Source organism: Vigna angularis, chromosome 2, assembly GCF_016808095.1.
Source record: "Vigna angularis cultivar LongXiaoDou No.4 chromosome 2, ASM1680809v1, whole genome shotgun sequence".
NCBI lineage: Eukaryota > Viridiplantae > Streptophyta > Magnoliopsida > Fabales > Fabaceae > Vigna > Vigna angularis.
The window spans coordinates 9363848-9384078 of NC_068971.1; the positions used below are offsets into that span (position 1 = coordinate 9363848).

Here is a 20231-nt window from a genome sequence, read left to right on the forward strand (position 1 = left end):
CCAAGAGATATCAAATCAAACTTGATGATTCAAACCATAAACCTTGGCCTTTGAAAGTAGGATATAAATCTACTTAAATCTATACAAAACGACATAATGTGCATGCTTCATATAGTTTCTCACAACAATAGAATTATCAGTTACCAACAATTCCAATGAAATGAAAATTAAATTATCTGTGGAGGTATGATACAATTGAAATTTGTGATGGTCCATAAATATTTTCAAGCATACCTGGTCAGAGAAATGTTTTTGTAGAGTGGCATTCAAATCTCCTTCCCAATACCATTTGTCTTTTTCTCCAGCTACAACATGTACCTTTTGTAGGTTTGGAACATTTTGATCTTCGGAGAATTTTGTCATTCGAGGACATTCACTCACTACTAATTTTTCCAATAATGGGAATTTTAACTCACATTTCTTGATAGTTGAGAAACTTGAGAGATTTTGTAGAGACACCAATTGTAATGATTTTAATTGTTTAAATTCAATCTCTTGTACTTTTTCCTCTTTATTTTCTGCAACGATTTCCACAATCATTGGGCAGGAGCATACCTTCAACGTTGTGAGTTGAACCAAGGTTTTAGCAGCTGAGCATGTCATTAAACTCCTCATTGATTTACAGTTCATCACTTCTAAATATGATAAGTAACTAAATGTTACCGAAGATGACACTAAATTTTTCAATTTTGTACAACGTTGAATGCTTAAGCGTTCCACCCTTTGAAGAAGCACCTCATGCTCAAAGCCAATCTCCTCTAAAGACCACATGCTTTCTAGTTTAAGCTCTCTAAGTTGCACAACACCACCAATTTTTTCAGGTGAAATAAGACTTTTAAGAGCCCAAATCTTTTTCAAGTGACAAAGTTCCAATGTTAACCTTTTCAAATTGGGAAGTCTATGAAGAAACCAAAAGAAAATTTCATTATTCTTCAACCCATACAAAGTAAGTTCTTCTAGTTTGTGCATTCTGTGAACATTAACAATGTATTTTTGCAACCACTCTGCTTCTTTTAAGCTCATTGACATATACTCCAAGTTGTATATCACCTAAATAAATAAACAAAAAGATTTATCAATATCAAAATATACCAATTAAACCATAATGTATTATTTTTCTTCAAAAGAAAAATAAAAGTCATAATCTCACATATCCTAATGAGGGGTTGCTAGTTCATGTTTTTCGTAAAAACAAGGCATGTTTTATATTTCCAATAGAAAAGCTATAAAAAGTATATGACTTGAATCTAAACAAACTCTGTGTACCTTTCTTGTTGCTAAAGTAATCGGTTGATCTTGTGAATTTATGATTTCTAAAGTGAAGCCTTCGAGCATGCTACAATCAGCTATATCCAATTTCTTCAATGATGGCCACTCTAGAGTGTGAATTCCTGAGTAGAAACTTCTCAAATCATATAAGTCTATAAATGATAGAGTGTGTAGATGAGGGAACTTAAAGTTGATATCACTTTCACTTGAATGTTTGTCAGAAAAAACAATCTCTTTCATTATCCAGCACTTCCGCACCTCAAGGACTTCTAGTTTTTCTAGGTTATTGGCAACAAAAAGTGGAAAGAGGTATTTTAAATTTGGATTATCAGCAATTTTTATGCGTTGCAAATTATTATATTTAAGTACTGCATTGATGCCATCCTTCCAAACGTTCACCAATTTTGGCAGCTTTTCTAGAAGTATATTATCCAAGTTTGTTTCAATTGTATCGGAAGTTTGTGGAATATTTGCAAAATCAAATATGTTTTCCACTAACTTGCAATTTTTGATTGTCAAGCTTTGAAGGCTCTGAAATATTTTCATCATATAACCAGGGATTATCAGAAGAAGTTTGTGGCACTCTCTTATTATCAAGGAGTCTAAACTACAAAAGGAATGTAAACCAATATGGGATTTCCAAATGGTATTGAGCTTTTTCATGTAGATGATCTCCATTTTCTTCAACTTAGGAAAAATGTCAACATACTGTTACAGTAAAAACCATTGATAGGTGAGCAAGTGAATGACCTAAATAGTAATACATTATCTAGAAACAAATGATAGCATTAATCAAACTCAATATTAAATGAATCCACACCTCTTCATCATCTGGACGAAATATATCCTCCATCATTTCACAGTCCTTTACAGAAAGGCTTCGAAGATTCACCAAACTTCTAGCCACGGAGAATGACAATAAATACTTTAAATTACCACAATCTGTCACATTCAATGTAAGCAAATTTTGAAAATAATGGTTACATTGGTCACTCCATATCTTATGAATGTTGATGGAGGATAACTCCAACCATTCTAATTTGGGAGTTGAGACCTGTAAGAACACATAAAATGTCACTTCATTTCCAAAGACTTTTCCGTCAAGAGAAATGACAAAACTTAGACAAATAGATTTTTTATATTTCTATTAAGGGAAGAACAACATAGAAATTAAACATTACACATGTAATTATGATAAGGTTCTCACGTACCTTTTCATTGAAGAGTGGAAGACAAGAATTGGTGTTCCTGTGCTCTACCTCAACAACAATATCTTTGTTTCTTTGTTGGAATACTTGGTCTTGCAACGAGTGTGCACCAACAGGAATCTTGTCAACATTATATAAATGAATAAATGTTGGTAGATACTTCAATGTTAAAAGTCGTAACTGGGGAAACTCAATCTTATCGTCGCTGATAGTATGAGTTTGAATTTCTTTTGAAACTATTTCCTTCAAAGAATCACAATCGCACACTTCAATTGTTTCAAGCACAGTGAGTAGTCTAACCATAGAAAATAGGAAAAGGTTTACCAATTTAATGCATGTTTGAATCTTGATGACCTTTAAATTGCGGAAAGAGGTCCGTACAAGCTGATTGGCACATATTATTTCCAAATTATCCAATTTGTAAAGCCACATGGACTCTAATTTTGGAAAAGCGACTAAAGAGTGAAACCGCTCCCTTGGATTGATAATATACTTAATGCCAAAATTGTTTACAATGGATAAATGTTTCAAATTTGGAAATCCTTCAACGTTTAATTCATAAAAAATATCTTCAACATCATTGAGTTCTCCCAACAACAAACATTGAACACTTTTGAACAACATTTTAATCCATTTTTCAGAATGAATATCAATACCTTCTTTTAGGTTTAATGCCAAAAATTTCACCTCCTCATACTTGTCAGGGACTTTGAATTCTCCCACTTTAAGCAAGTTGAACAAGTTGAATTCACCAATGACAATCTTGTAACTATTCAACCTGTCAAAAAACAAATTCTGCGGAAAATGTGAAGAACTATGGATGTGTATGTCTAGATTTTGTAACTGATTCAAGTGCCTCAACTCAGAGAGACTAGCACTTTCACTTTTCATATTCTCTTCAGCCTCCCATATAATCAAGTTGTCTCTGATATAAAACTCCTCTAAAATGGCCATCCTCGGTATGATATTGGAAGTTATTTGTCTTAGTTTTAGGCAATTGCTTATGTCAAGAAATTGAAGCTTATCCAATTGCCCAAATTCAAGAGGCAAATTTTCTATATTAGATCCTGAAAAAGTAAGGATTCTTAAATTCTTCAACTCACCAATGATTGATAGGTTCTCTCCTAAAGTGCATTGCTCCAAACAAAGCATTCTCAACTTTTTTAGGCATTTAATTGATGAAGGTAAGCAAGATAAATTAATACCAGTCAGTATCAACACTCTGAGTCGAACCATAGATTTAAAAAATTCATCTGGTATTTCAAAAGATTCATTTTTATTGTCAATATGTAAGACTTCAAGTCGAGGACAATGTATACTCTCAGGAAGCTCATCATTGATGTCACAGAAGTGTATAAAAATGGCAGGGTACCTTTCAAAGTCATTTTCGTGAGGCCACTCATCAAGTATTGCATTTTTCATATAAAGCACATGTTTTTCCTTGGATGATATTGAAAGAGCAACATCTCGCACAATGTCATGCATGTTGAAGCGGTCAATAGAATAACTTTTCACCAACAAACTCGACTCTTCTAGCTCTTGTATCATCTCCTTTACTCTTTTCCTAGCATCTGTAATTGTGTGCACTCCTGGAAGCAAATTCAAGCCAACACAAAATTTCACCAAGTCCATAATCAAAGCATCATTTCCCATTCTTGCACAGTGTAAGAAAATACACTTAAGCTCCTCATTTTTTAGATGATCATAGCTCAACTTTATCGAGAAGTCCGTAAATCCCCATTCTGATGTAAAATTTTGTCTTTTAATTTGTTGACAAACATCTTCCCATGTGGATAAGCTTTTATTCTTTAGTGTCCTTCCTATGGAAACTAAGGCTATTGGAAACCCAGCACTCCATTTGGCAATTTCAGTAGCATTCTTATCAAACTCAGAATTTTTCACACCAGCAACTTTCTTAAGCAAAGTCTCTGATTCCTTTTCATCAAGGACTCCTACCGAAAAAATTGAGCTTTCTTGCACATCCATTTCATTACATAATACTTGTTTATTTCTAGATGTTAGAAGAATTTTCCCTCCTCTATAATCCTTAGACAACTTTTCCTTTTTCATCTTATCCAAATCAACTTTTGACAACTCTTTCATTTCTGTCTTATTATATCCATAATCAGATATGTCATTGTTGGAACCAAAATCAGATATGTCATTGTTGGAACCAAAATCAGACATATCATTGACTTCTTGTTGGCTTGCATCATCATTACATGGAATCCCAAGTTTATTAAAGTCCAATCCACCCCAAAGATCATCAAGGATAATAAGGGTGTTCTCCTTTTCATTCTTTAACCTCTTTCGAATACGATCTACTCTTGCAATCTCACTTTCCTCTTCTAATTTCATTCCTAGCATACCAGCAATTTGCTCTTGAATTTTTTTGAAGTCAGGATTTCCTGTAATATTCGCTATGATCACTATCTTGAACAACTTCTTTTCTCGTGCTTTGTTAGCAATTTCTTTGAGTAAAGTAGTCTTACCCACACCACCAGGCCCATAAACTCCAATCATACCAACTGTAGAGTCTTGCAGTGCTTTCATGATCATCTCCATAGTTTTATTTCTTGATGCAAAACTTTCATAACCATTGTTTGAAAAAGTAGCATCAATGGATGGAAGTTCTTGGTACGAAACATTGTCAAAAGAAGTTTTCCAAAGCTCGTCTCCTATGATTTCCTCAACCATCTTTGTAGCCTTTCTACCCAGTTGATACCTCAGTCGGAAATTATTTGGAAAGAAACCAATTGAGCAAATTGTCTTTGCATGACATTCATCATTAATACAACTTTTATATTCTTTTATCTTCTCATCAATGAGCGTTAAGCAATGTTGAACGTCATTTTCAATTTCTTCTCCACTCCTTAGTGCACTATCAACTTGATGTTGTAGTCTCTCCTTATTATGTTCCAACTTCTCAATGTAAGATTCCAACTCTTTAAATTTGTCTTTGTAATTAAAATAGTAACCCACTTGTCGTTTGACCATACTTGCTGTAATATTAAGTGCACTTTCAGTAGTTGTAGAGACAATTGTATCCATGATGCCTTGATAATGGACGCTTCCGTCTTAATTGTTTTCTTACGATTAGTCCTTTTTTACCTAAATGATAATAGATATAACATTCAAACAAAGAGAACATAAATGTTTGTAAATATTAGAATAATTTATAAATAACTACAACATTAAAAGCACATCATCATAAGGTTGTTAATGAAAAATGAAGAAGTTAGTTTATAGTCACATTTAAAGTTGGTGGAGTGGCGTCTATTATTTCCAATGTCACTTGTATATTCAAAGGAGTGGTATCTAGGAATGACAAAAATATTGCGTGTGGAGATAAATTTCGCTTTGGATAGTCGGTAGAGTGGCGTCTATTATTTATTTATATTTTATTTTAGAAATTTATAAATATCATTTTTTAAATATTTATGAATATCTACAAAAATCCGTGAATTTTTTAAAATTATATATTTTTTAAAAAGTATGATCTAAAGAGACATGAAACGAGTTGGATTTTTTTTGTTACATTGAGTTTTTTTTTTTGTGGCTTTTATATAAAAAATAAAAACTAGTTGTAAGCATGGATTCTTGACGTCAACATATAGCATAGACATGATTTATTTTCTTGTGCTTAATTAGAGGTTTCGTAGTCTTTATATTTATATTTTTGTTATATATAAAATTACAAAGTAAGTAAACTTTGAGTGTAAATATTAGTATATTAAGAGATAAATTTTGATCTCTTATTCTTTTATATTTTTTTTTTGTATATTTTTAACTTAGTTAATTAAGTTTCTTTAATAAATTATCTAATTAAGTAATAAAACTTTTAACACAATATTTTTAACTAAAATATATATATATATATATATATATATATATATATATATATATATAAGATTCAATATAAATTTGATATAAAAATATATAATATTTATTTTAATTTGAAAACTCAGTTAGGTGTTTGTCCTTTGCTTATCCATAAATTCATTGCTTTCAAATTTGGTGATAGCGTTGCGTATGAAAAGTCCAGTTTAGTTAAACTCGTTTTCTCACGCGCTTAACCTAAGAGGAGAGAGATATTTTCAATCAAAAGAGAGTGAAAAAGTCTTAGTCTTTGGAAGAAGAAAAAGAGAGAAAATTTGTTAGCAAATTCACATAGTCATCTTATTGATACTGTGATTCTTGTTTCATTCCTCATTGGATCGAACTAAAACTTTTGCAGCACCTTCATGATATATAGTTCTTTAGTTTGATCGTTGAAATTTCCAATTGGAAGTTTGTGGTGAGAGAAATTTGTCTCTCATTGCTTCTTTTTATGTTTCTCTTTCTTTGTTGTTTATATTTGAGAGCATTTTTGCTTTGAGTATTGGTGGATTGTAGGCATTTATTTATGTTTTTTTTACTCTATTATATCCATATTTGATCTTAACGAAGCATGATTGAAATGCTCATCTCCATTACTATCTCATTGTCTCCTACTCTTGGTTTTGGTGGTAGCTTTCATTCTTGAGAGGCCATTGATCTAAACTACCAAAACCTTATTATGGAGGTTAAGAGAATGAGAGAGTTGAATCTCGAGAGGTGTAGAAGCATTTGCATGATGAAAAATAAATACTTTCATTCCTAAAAGAAAGAAAAAGAAGAAGAGAAGAAAGAGAAAAATCAACTTATAATATGAAATTTATCGACAGATTTTTTTTTTTCAATAATTATTGACAAATTTTTTCTTTAATATTTACCAACTTTGCCGTCGATAACATTTCTCAACTGCATTTTATTGATAGATTTTGGTTCATCAGAAATTTATCAAAATAAGTTATTTCCAACTATTTTTTTACGCTTTAAACAAATTTTGACTATCAATAATGTTTATTTTATTTGTAGTGATATGTAAAGTTGATAAAGAATTAATAATAAAAATAAAGATAATAAAATACTTTTAATTATTGTATTGAATTGAAGTGTTCGGTTAAATAGTTTGAAAAGACTAATTACTTTTTATATAGTTCAAACACTTTCATTTTCAAAAGCTTTTTACCGTTGATGGAAAAAAATAGATGTGGAGAGGATAAGGTGGGTGTTGTGGCGTTGTGCATAGGAACACACAAGAACAAGTGGAAGTAAAGTGATTTTAGATTTATTTTTATTAAATTTTTTATCATGAATAATTAGATTATTTCAATAAGGCCACAAGGGTGCAGGAAGAAAACATGATGAATGAATGAATGAGTACAATGTGAAATTTACTATTAAAATTTTGGGGCCAATCTATTGGTCCAATAATAGAAACTGAGCTTTTTCTTTCTCTACTATGACGATTTATTCTTGTACTTTCATTTTTTTTCTTCAAAATATTAGTTTATCCTTTATATTTTATAGGGTTAAATATATTTTTTTTTGTCTCTTAACTTTCAGTGAAAATTGGAATTAGTTCCTCTTTAAAACTTTAGACTAATTTAGTCCCCAAACTTTTAAAATGTGTGAATTTAATTTTTTTAACCAAATTTTGTTAACTTTATTTGATGTTTCAAATGCATTAGTGAACATTGAAACAAAAATGTGTCAAATGGTGTAAACAACTCAAATGCTATCATGAAACGCACTTGAAACATCAAATAAACCTAACAAAATTTAGTTAAAAGGACTAAATTCACACATTTCTAAAATTTGGAGACTAAATTAAGCCAAAGTTGTGAAAAGGGACTAATTCCAATTTTTGCTGAAAGTTAAGAGACCAAAAACATAAAAGTTAAGAGACCAAAAACATATTTAACCCTATTTTATAACAACCATAATGCATTTTCGTTGTAGGTTTTTGCCCGGCTGCGTTTTTAGGTTCGAACACTGACAAAGATTATTGATGAAGGTGAAGTTCTTTAGTTGGGTGGAGTAATTAAAAAGCTATTGCAAAAGTTTTTTCTAATTAGTTATATATTATCTAATCATTTTATAAATCTTTTGTAGAAACAAGAAGGAATGAATAAGAAACAGAAACGAAACGATTGTAGTGTTTTCTTTAGATTAAGAGAATTAAAAGAATGAATAAAACTATTTGAAGAAAAAGTTTATAAATATTTGTGTATCATATAATAAGTATAATATTATTATTATTATTAATATTATAAATTATAAGAATATTTTTATTATAATAATAATAATTACTTTTAATTATTATTATTTTTGTTATTAATAATATATACACATATAGAAAAATTATCTCAAAATAAAATTTAAATTATTCTTTAAAATAATAAAAATATTATTATTATTATTATTATTATTATTATTATTATCATGAAAATAATTATTATTTTTATTTTATAACAAATGAATCTCCTGCATCTCATACAACTGTAAAATGTAAAAGGAATTAAAAAAACAAATCATACGATAATTACAAAATTCGTCCACACTACTTTTTTTATTTTGTGAAAATGAAAATCTAACCCTTTCTTTTAAATATGTGGTTTTACTTATTTGTAAATCCGTTAAAATAAATTGAAGAACAGGTCCAACTTTGTTGAAGCAACCAGAGGCTTACAATTATGTGGCTTCTGAGAAAGAGAGAACAGGTCCAACTTTGTTTATGTAAATTCTTAATTATTATTAACTTCGGTCTTGATGGTATATTAAGTTCTAATATTTTATTCTTCCTAACCACTATTATTTGAAAACAGCTGTCAGACTCAACTATTTAATCTGTACAGTGGTTGTCAGCATTCGCCATCTCTATTTATTATGATTATGATTAGGTCTAGATCTGATTCAGACTTGTTTTCCACAAATATGTTTTATAAAAAATGCTACCAACAAAATTCTAGGGCATATATTATCCTTAAATTTCCAACACTTTCTTTTATTAATATCATCCTAAATATTAGAAAGTAGGTTTAAAACCTAATTTAACTTTACAAAACCGGTTTATAGATGGTTTGTCTCCACTTATAAATTATGAATTGGTTTTATTTTTAGTCGATGTAGAACTTTTAACACATTCCTTTCACGCCGAGGTATAGATATTTATACCTTAGCGTGAAAGGAGTATGTTAGAAGTTCCACATCAACTAGAGATAAAGTCAAATTATAATATATAAGTGAGATGCAAACCTTATCTTACAAGTCGATTTTGTGGGGTTGAGTTAGGCTTAAACCCACTTTCTAATATGATATCGGAGTCATGGTTAGAGCCTATCCTAGCGAGTTCTAAGTGGACGCCGATTTTTCGATTTTGTGGGGTTGAGTTAGGCTTAAAAACTCACTTTCTAATACTAAATGTTAAAACTTTTATATCCTTTAAAAGTAATTAAATTCATTTTATAATTTGTTTTAATAATAATAGTGTCTACTGTTGTCGGCGGTGTCGTTGTCTACGATTGCGACTACTTATGGATATGTTCATTTTCTCATCGTGCATGTGACATGTCTCTTCTTCTCCTAGGCAACAATTTAGAATATTGAAGTCACTCTTTTTCCTCTTTCAGGTTCGTTGTGCGTGAGTTGCACGCAGCTATTTAAAGCATCGAGGTTGCTCTTTTTCCTATTTTAAGTGTCGAATCTTGGATTTTTAAGGATTCTCTCTCGTTCATCAATGGGTTCTTCGGCTACGATATCTTCTTACATCTATTTTGTTACCATTGCATTTGATCCATCCATATATATGCTTTTTCTCTCATGGCAAATATGATTTTTTTAGTTTATTTATAGTCGTGGTGACTCTTCAAGAATGCCTCTTTATCCACTAGATATAAACAATTCATTCCTTAACTACGATTTGCAAGATGAAATTTACATGAAGCAATCTCTTATATTTGTTTTTCAGAAAGACTTATGGGTTGGTATTTCATCTTCTGTGTCATCTTCACAAATCATTAACAATTTGGTATCACTTGAATACAAAAGCGAATATTTTCACCAATTTGATGATTATATTAGTAACAAGTTTGGCATATATAATTTGTATGCACAAACTTAATGAGTATTAGATATATCATATTTGTCTTATGTTATCTTTATTTTTTATCGTTAGCGAGTTTGTTATTATTTCTTATTTGTATTTTGGACTTTGTGCATATTTTTCTATTATAAATAGAGTACTCTAGGTGTATATTCAACATAAGTAGTGTTAATCTTATACATAATTTTCACTATATTCAACCATTTTTTTTTTATTATTAATAGTTGTATAGACTTTTTTTATCATAATGTGTTTTCTTACGTATAAAATTTAAATAATTTATTTATAATTTCAACGACATATTTATATTTCAGAGAGTATCAAAGGATGCATCACGAACAAATAACAAGAGCACACAAATATAACAATTTTAAACATTCAATGCTTTTTTTTTTCTTCCTCTTCCAATATTTATTCTTAAACAAAAAGATGAGCACAAAAATAAATATTAATACTAATCACAATTTAAATTAAGAAAAGCTTAATGAACATAACTAATAAAAATAAATAGAAATATGAAAGAAAAAGCTATATTATATATATATATATATATATATATATATATATATATATATATATATATATATATATATATATATATATATATATAATCCATCTATATATATAAAGGTTTATATCATATTGACGTTACCTTGTATGAATTTGACAGTTCTCGCTTAATGCGTTGGAGTCTTTTATAGGGTTATCTGGAGAAAAAGTGGTGGATTTTGGTGAAATATTTCCAGAACCCTTGTAATGAAGAAAATGTTTAAATAATGAAAAGGGAAGGAAGAGAGATCTGAAAACTGAGAACTCAAAAGTGTGTTGAGAATAGAAGAAGACTTACATATTGCGTTGCTCTGGGCTGATCTAAGAAAATGAGTTTCTGCAGAGGATGAGACTGAGATGGAGTTGATAGCTTTAGGACTAGCGTTCTCAAAGCCTTGTAATTAAGAAAAGTTGAAAAAGTTAAATAATGAAAAAGGAAGGAAGAGAGATATGCGAGCTCAAAGGTATGGTGAGTATATACTGAGAATATAAGAAGATTTACAGATTGTGTTGCACTGAGCTTATATAAGAAAATCAGTTTCTGCAGAGGATGAGAGTGGTGGTTTGAAGAGTAGGTTTCTTTGTAACACAGAGTTGAAGATGTGAATCAGATTTTAGGAGAAGAAAGAGAGTGTTGGTGTCGTTCTACGAGAAATAAATAAATAAAGATGAATATATGGTTGATTGTCTGTGGCTCCTTCTCATTTGTTGTTGTTCTGATATAAAGAAGTAGTGTTGTTGACGTTTTCGAAACATATATATCTGCAAATTGTTTATAAATAATATTTAAATTTTTTACTTTTATTAGAATAACAAGGATTTTTAATAGAGTAAAGATAGTGTGACGTATTTTTAAAAAATAAAATAAAATAAAAAAATATAATATTAAATAAATATAAAAAATTTGTATATATTGAACTATCATTTTTATTTTTAATAATCCCTTCGTATTACTTTAACTTTTGAAAAGTAGCTTTGATTTATGTACTGAGGGGGAGATGATTTTGGCATCATTTAAATTTGGAAGGGGTGAGTGGGAGAGTGACAGCGGAAGGGTGTATGGCATAGTAAAGTGGATGAGCATAATTTTTTTCAAAAAACAATAAGAATAATTTAAAATGGAAACAAATTTGAAGGATAATTAAAAATAGGGTTAAATATGTTATTAGTTCCTAAACTATCAAGCAATTTTGGGTTTTATATCTCTTCGAAAGGTTTGTTCATTTTCATCATCTTAGTTTTAAAACTCTTATTTTTAGTCCTTAAAATTGAACGACGTTAAGTTTTCGTTGATGTGGCAAATGGCGAGCCACATCCATTTTCTTTTTTTTCCGAAACGTTTCAATCTAGTCAATCTTTAACAGTTACTGATGAACGGGTCGCACCGCTCACAAAAGTTGATTGCAAATAAGAATGCAGTACAGTGCTAGGAGGTGACTCCTAGGTCGTCTCTCAAGGGGGGGTTGTGGATGTTTTGTATACGGGAAAATTAAATTAAAATTAAAACAACACTGCAGAAAACGTAAATGCAGTGAATAAATAAAGTACAAAAAAACCGTAAATTGCAAAACTAAATAAAAAGTGCTGAAATAAAATTCAAAACAGTAAAATGGTAATTAAATTGCAGAAACAGTAATTGTGTAGAAAATGGTAAAGGAAAATAAAATTTAACGAACATTGATTGAAAAACGCAAACTGAAAAAATACAATTAAAATTCAACTTGGAAACTGGAATTTGAATCAAACACAGAACCTTCCCCAGAGAGGAGGAGGAAAAATGAACACTCAAAATTAAAAACGTCCGTGATTGCTCTCCCTAAAACTACTCCTAAATTCTAATCTAAAATCTAATGAGTTTTTCCTTCTCTGTCTGCTGCTTCATTTATAGCCCAAAACTCATACAAACTCCTGTGAGAAAATAAGTCCATGAGCAACTTTTCCTTGCCTTCCCGTGAGAAAATAGGGTGAGGGCCCCTCCATTTTTCAACTACTCTTTGTCATCTTCTACATTGCTCACGGCTGTAGCTTCCTCTGCTGGACCATAGACGTGAGTTTCTCTCTAGCCGTGCCAACACCTCAAGCTTTCTCCCCCTTGGTGTCTGTTCCAAGCTGGATGCTCTTCATTTTGCTACTGGAACGCAACTCTCTGCTGCTGGAATCAACCGTGATAACGTGCACACCAGTCTAGCTTTTGTTGCTGGAATAAAAATCCGAGAGAGAGACCCTCAACGTGGATGGGTGCTCCTCCTTCTTTCTTCCAATTGCTGGACACTGCTGGACACTGCTGCACATCTTTTTTTCAAGCCAAAGTGGGCCGTGAGCTTTTCTCTCTTCTTCCTTCCAAATTAAATCAACACAGCCGTGACCTCCTCCTCTTTGGTAGACCAGCTGATGCACTCCTTCTTGCTTCCAGCAGGCCATGTGATCTTCTACTCCATAGAAGCCTTTCCCTTGGACATGAGCTGCTGCTGGGTTTGGACGCTCCCTCCATTTCAAACTTTGTGTATGTAGCAGCTACCTCCATGGCCGTGAAGTGCTGCAGGACGTGAGCTCCTCAAGTTGCTGCACCGTTCTCACTTTACTAGAATTGTGCTTCCCTTCTCCAATAATTGAAGATGATAATAACTATTAAAAACCACTTAAGCCAAAAGAAATGGGACCGCCCCTCCAAGCACTCTTTACGTGACATTGCTTGATTTTTTAAGAAACTTTCCATCCATGACAAAGTGGTGGCCCCATGTGTTGTCTCCTTTTGGCACCTTTCACAATTTAGAAATCCTTGTACGTGAGCTTTCAAGAAATGTGACATCTCTTTTAATTCAAGAAATGTGTTGGATGCATCAAGGTGGCCGTGAGCTTTACTCATGCCTTAATATCAATTTACCAATTTAATTCCAAAAGTTCTTCCAAGCTCCTTCCTATGTGTGCCGTGACATACTTTCCTCTTTCTCCACCAAAGTGAATTTGGTATCATGCTGGACGTAAGAATGTGGCAAAGGTGGTCCCTCCTTCATCTTTTGTTTCTTCTCCTTATTCATTCAATTAAATTCCCTTCTTGGTGGCTTGTTGTCATTATGTGCTTCTTCCAAAACGTATTTCTTAAGAGTGTTGGGAGGTCTTAGCATTGTCCAATTATCAATTCCTAGTCACCACAAGTACCAAACAACAAGCAAATGCAAACAGATTAGAAGTCACTCAAACAGTGTGCACTAAACTGACATAGGAGAGTAAAACAAATACTGGGAACAATACATAACGAATTTGAACAAAGTAAAAACTATACGTGAAAATAGACACCCAGACGAAACTATGAAAAAATATTACACGGAAAACGGATAAGAATTGAACTCAAACGAAGACACACAAGTTGACACAAAATTCACGCAGCACTGTACGAAAATTGAAATAGCTGAGATGCATTGGACTCAATTGTCATTTCTCATTTAACCTTAAAATGTCCTATAATATTATCCAACAATTTCCCTAAAATTAATAATGCAAATAATTAATCTCAGATAATTCAAATTAATTAAAATAAGAATTTCTGATCAAATTAAGCACAATCAAGACAAACGGGGAAAATACTGAACAATTAAGCACAATCCCCTGATTAATTCTAGTACAATAAACTAAGTGAAGTGAAGAAAATAATGATTCATCAAAATAGACCACACTTAGTCTTTTGCACTCCTGGGCAAAATCAAGACGCAAATCAGGGAATAGTTCAAAGGACTTTTAGGAAGGTGACACACACTCAACACGTAGAAAACAAAGACTCAAGAGAAAATAAACAGAATTTACAAATTTCTCAAGAAATCTAGACAGAGAAAAGATGTAGACCATATCCAATCACAGAATCACTGAAAAGCAGATACTTACAGAAATCTTCCAAACAATTCAAAACTTGGTAAAATAATTATTCAGCTCAAGAGGTGATTTAAAAATAACAAAACCTCACAGATGCACTCACAGTGTTTCTCTCAAGTGTCTAGGGTAAATAATTTTGAATCGATGTACTCAAGAAAACAAACACAAGTAGACTTGGCAAGTTTCTAATATCAACACTTAAATCATACGCATGTTCAGATCCAAAGGTCTTTACTGGGTTATAATGGGGCCAAGGACTGGGGAGGATAAAATATGGATAAGTAGCTATTGCTCAGAAGAAATAGAGGTGCACTAGGGAAAAAAATGTAAACACAATGAAATCTCACCCAAACCTCTAATTCAATCCTCTTCTCGACTCCATTATTTACAAAATTATTTTTCAATTTTTCTCTTTTTCTCATCATTTTTTTTTATCCTGTCTTTCTTTTTTTTTTTTTATCACACAACAGGATATAAATTATCATTTCAAAACATGATGAGGAACCAACTAGCCAATTCATCAGAATTCCCAAGGAGACCACACTTATTCACAAAATACTTCTATAGCTCCAGACTTTCCTAAGGTTAAGGTAATCATTTGTTTTTCACTTAGGATCAGTGTATGAGCTTCAACAAAAAGAAATATATACAGTATAGGCTCAAAGGGGTTATCAAAGGATAATAACAAGGTAGGCTTATTTGGCTAAAGAGGCTCAAGAACAAAAATGCCTTTATCACGTCTGAACATGCATATCAATCAAGTATATCAAAAAGAATCAAGCCAAGGCATATGTGCAAGCATTCAAGATACATATCACACACAAGAAAGAAAATTAAGTGGCTCAAATCTCACACAGGGTATTCGTCACAATCAAATCAACCTCTCAAACGTATAATCATCTTTCCAGGCAGAGAAAAGCAAGGATTTTAAACCATAAGTATTAATGAAGTGAAGGAAAAATCTACAACTTAAACATCATCCAGAAATCAAAAGAAAAATGTAAAATTTATTGCACACAAAACACACTAAAAACCACTTAAAACAGAAAAAATTTAACACTCAAAAACAAAAAATTTAACACACAAAATACAAACTTAACAGAAACTAACAGAAAATCAAAATTTCTCCCCAGTAGACCACACTTAAATCACACAATGTCCTCAGTGTGTTACAATCATCAGATTATCAATTTCAGAGCAGTCAAATAATATAGACAAGTGCAATAAAATGTTAGGAAATGGGAAGAAATTTTTAGTAACATCCATCAGTAGATGTTATCAGTGACATCCATCAATAGATGTCTAAATCACCTAGCACCCATCAGTAGATGCTAATTAATTTTTATTATTTATTTTTTTTTCTGAAAAAGGAGACCGGTACTGTGACAACAGTCTCGGTGGCAAAGACCGGAACTGTTGCTACAGTGGCAGAGCTTTGGCTACAAATGAGCCACTCCTCCGCGTCTGAGCGCCATTTCCTGACTCTCACTCTCTCCTCTCTGCTTCTCTCTCAACTCTCTCTCTGCTCTCTTCTCTCTCTCTACTCTCTCTGCTCTCTCCTCTCTCTCTGCGTCTGGATCTCTGCAGGGAGCTTCTGCCACCGTGCCTACTGAAGAGTCTGAGATCCGCGAGGAGCTTCTCTGCCAGCCTACTACTCCAGGTAAGTCCTCTGCTCCTGGATCTGCCTTTCTTTCTTCTTTCATGTAATTTATTTCCATACTCCCCTTTAAGCTTTCCGTTATTCCTTTCTTCTTTTCTTTTTGCCTTTTATTCTCTGCTTTCCTCTTTCCTGCTCTCCCTCTCCCTTTTCAATTTTTTTTTTCATATTTTTGAAACTGAAAACACTTAAACACATAAAACACAACTGTCTAAAAACTTAAGGGGTATATAGGCTGGAAACCAGACGTTAATCTCCCTTCGATTGAAGGTATTGCAGAGACAATCGGGTAGAACAACGCCACGTACCCCACTTAAAACTAAAAAACACAGAAACATAAATTACAAGAACAACAAGGACAACAGGACAACTGGACGTAGATCCGTTTAGGACCCTTTTGCAAGGACCGTGAAACAGATCTGAGACCAGACACAGAAATATCAAAGACTCACAGGACAAAATAAATCTAAAAAGAAACAAAAACGAATAAAGAAAACACTGAAACTAATTTCTTTTATGTTTTGCAATATGTTTATTTTTTTTTTTTATGTTTTTGTTCTTTTTATTTTTATATATTTTTTTTATTATGTTTTAGAATATTTCAAGAGGAATGATGACGAGTGAGATGGAATCAGAGAGATACACCAGTCAGCGGTGGCGTCCTACAGATGATCAGATCAAGATGATGACCAACATCTACAATTATGGGGTTACCCATCCAAGCAGAGCGCAAGTCGTCGAGATCACGTCTCGACTAAGGACCTTCGGAGATGCCACCGAATATAACGTGCACTGCTGGTTTAACAACCATGGCAATCGGGTCAGGCGCTGGCAAGCGGAGATAGACCCCACTGGCACCATCTTTTCACAACTGCCGCTGTATATGTATGGTAAGAACTCTCATCATACCTCCATTTTTATTGAAATTTTTCACTTCCTCTTCTATAATTAACACAATTTTTTTTTTGTTTGAAAGAATACGACTAGGTAATTATGAGGGCACCGAGGCTGCTGGATCTGTTTCCAGTTCCGATCATTATCGATGACGACAGAATTGAACGAGAAATTCCTCCACCAAAGCCTCCTGCATTCCGAACCAGAGCTCCCTCAACGGAGCTCTCCCTTAGACCACCACAACCAGCTCGTGAATTCTTTCATTTTTAATGTTTTATGTTTTTGTTGGCCGAGTGTGGCCAGAATTAAGGACTGTAATATGAACACTTATGTTTTTTTTATGTTTTTAATTTTATGGTTTTTTTTATTATGGTCTGTAATATTTAACGATCAGAAATGATCGAACCCCGAACATCTTTTTATTATGTTTTTATGCATTTTATTTTTATTATCAGCAGTGTAAGACAGAATGTTATCGGTGTACTAGGTTATTTTCAATAAATTCACTCAGATTATATCTGCTCAAACTACACCTCTCTGCCCTATTACTGCAACTTTACTCTCTGATTTTTTTTTTATTATAACAAAAAACTAAATAAATAAATAAAAACAGAACACATATTAACGAAACAAAAGACCTAATACTGAATCAAAATATCAAACCAAATAAAACACATATTTCAAAAATAGCAAACAAAACACATATTTACAAAACATACATTAACAAAATAACAGACCTAAAACAGAACATAATTTTTTTTTTATTTTTTATTTATTTTATTTTTATTTTTTATTTTTTTTTTAAAAAAATCATAAACTAAGAAAATCAGAATTCTCCCCTAATTCGCAAACCAAGAAAATTAAGGGAAGAATGAACAGGAAAACTCCCCTGGTTATGGTGGCAGTTGCTAAACTTGGACAAGCAGGGAGATGTTCTTCGCCTCAGGATCCAGCAAAGAAAATTTGAGGAAGAACTGCTTCATCATTATTTTTCTCGTAGCAATTTGTTTTAGCAGTATCTCTCCTTCCACTAGCATTTGTTGAGTGTGTGACACCGGAATAGCTATCTCTGGCTCGCTCAAAGAAGTAGCAGTATACTCTTCTTCATTAATCATGCATTCCTTAATGTCAGCACCTGCATTCTTTTTGAACTCTGCATCCTTGTCATCAAACTCACAATTAATAGCATCTGTAATAAACTTAGAGTTTGGCTGTAATGCATAATCAATTTCAGCACAAATGGAGCAAGAACCAGATTCGCAATCACATTCAAAATTTTCAGAAAACTATGTTAAATCAAAGTTTAGTCCTAACTCTATAAAATCATCAGATTGCACAATTTCTCTTTCAAAATCAATATTGACGCGACTTTGACCAATGGGTTCAATGGCTGACACTGAATTAAAATTTTTAGAATGGTCAATCAAATTTGTATCAGTATCAGTCATAAACCCTATAGAATCAGTGTGCGTCAAATCATATGCAATTGAATGTGTTTGCAAATCGGGTAAAGTAATTGGAATATCAGGTTCAGAATAAACCTGTTTTTGCTCACTGAAAAGTTTCTTACCAAACTCCAAGTTATCAGCTGTATCCTCAGGGCTATCAGTGTTAGAATCCAGAACAGGTTGCTCAGGTTCTTCCTTTGCTACATCAATTGGACTTTCACCAGCCAGCTTGTAGAGCAACTTCCTCGCTTCTGTTGGGGTTATATCCATCAAACATCCACCAGAAGCTACATCCACAAGTATCCTTTCACTGTCCAGGAGCCCTTCATAAAAATAAATCAAGAGCAAATGCTCTGGAATTTGGTGGTTCGGACAAGTTATGCAGAGCCTGTTAAACCTCTCCCAATAATCTGCCAGGCTTTCCTCTTGAAACTGCTCAATGGCAGTGATCTTCCTCCAAATGCTGATCACCCTTGCTGTTGGAAAGAACTTGTCGAGGAATTTTCGTTGTGTTTCCTGCCAACTATTAAAAGGATACTAGTATATGAACCAGTCTCTTGCTTCATCTTGAAGGGACATGGGAAACATTTTTATCAACACTATCTCCTTTGAAACATCAACAGGCCTCATAGATAAACACATCAAACAAAACTCCTTGAGGTGCCTGTATGGATCTTCATGTGCCAACCCATGGAAATTGGGAAGACTCTTGACTAGCTCATACATCCAGTCTTGAGAATCTGTCATTTTCTCTATTCTAGTTCAAAACCTATCTCAGACCTGGACTTTCACTTCAAGCAAGGATTATAAAAAATATAGAAACATAACATGGGGAAAATCAGTATTTACATCAATTAAAACTTCCAAAAACAACCACTAAACAAACACAACACATTTATACATGCTACACGCACAAACAAGAAAGAAGAAATTTTTTTTTTAAACAACAGCTAAATACAAAATACAACACAACAAAAATATAAAAGACAAAACATATATTACCACGTAAATAAAATAAACAGTAAAAATCTAAAACAAGAACCTGGAACTGAAGTGACAACGCCGCCAAAATTTGCTGAAGGTGTCGTTGTCGCCTACAAAAATACAAAACACAAAACACACAAAAGACACATATTAACAGAACAAAAATTTACACAACAAGAATCTAAAACCAAACCGTTATTGATCCCCGGCAACGGCGCCATTTTGATGAACGGGTCGCACCGCTCACAAATGTTGATTGCAAATAAGAATGCAGTACAGTGCTAGGAGGTGACTCCTAGGTCGTCTCTCAAGGACCAATTTTTGGTGGTTCAGTCTCAGATTTTTTACGAAGTGGGGGGGGTTGTGGATGTTTTGTATACGGGAAA

At 32.6% G+C, this 20231-nt stretch overlaps 1 protein-coding gene across 1 annotated transcript in view; it reads right to left on the minus strand.

The window, feature by feature from the left end:
* The window catches only part of LOC108328951 (uncharacterized), a 30243-nt gene extending 18616 nt beyond the window's left edge, over positions 1-11627 (minus strand). Inside the window, exons 1-7 of the mRNA XM_052872389.1 lie at positions 11498-11627; positions 11294-11389; positions 11099-11153; positions 2481-5588; positions 2090-2323; positions 1267-1977; positions 235-1050 (exon numbers count right to left, since the gene is read on the minus strand). Of these exons, the coding sequence (XP_052728349.1) occupies positions 235-1050; positions 1267-1977; positions 2090-2323; positions 2481-5528 (4809 nt within the window). The 5' untranslated portion in view covers positions 5529-5588; positions 11099-11153; positions 11294-11389; positions 11498-11627. The remainder of the gene's footprint in view (positions 1-234; positions 1051-1266; positions 1978-2089; positions 2324-2480; positions 5589-11098; positions 11154-11293; positions 11390-11497) is intronic.
* Positions 11628-20231: the final 8604 nt, after the last annotated feature.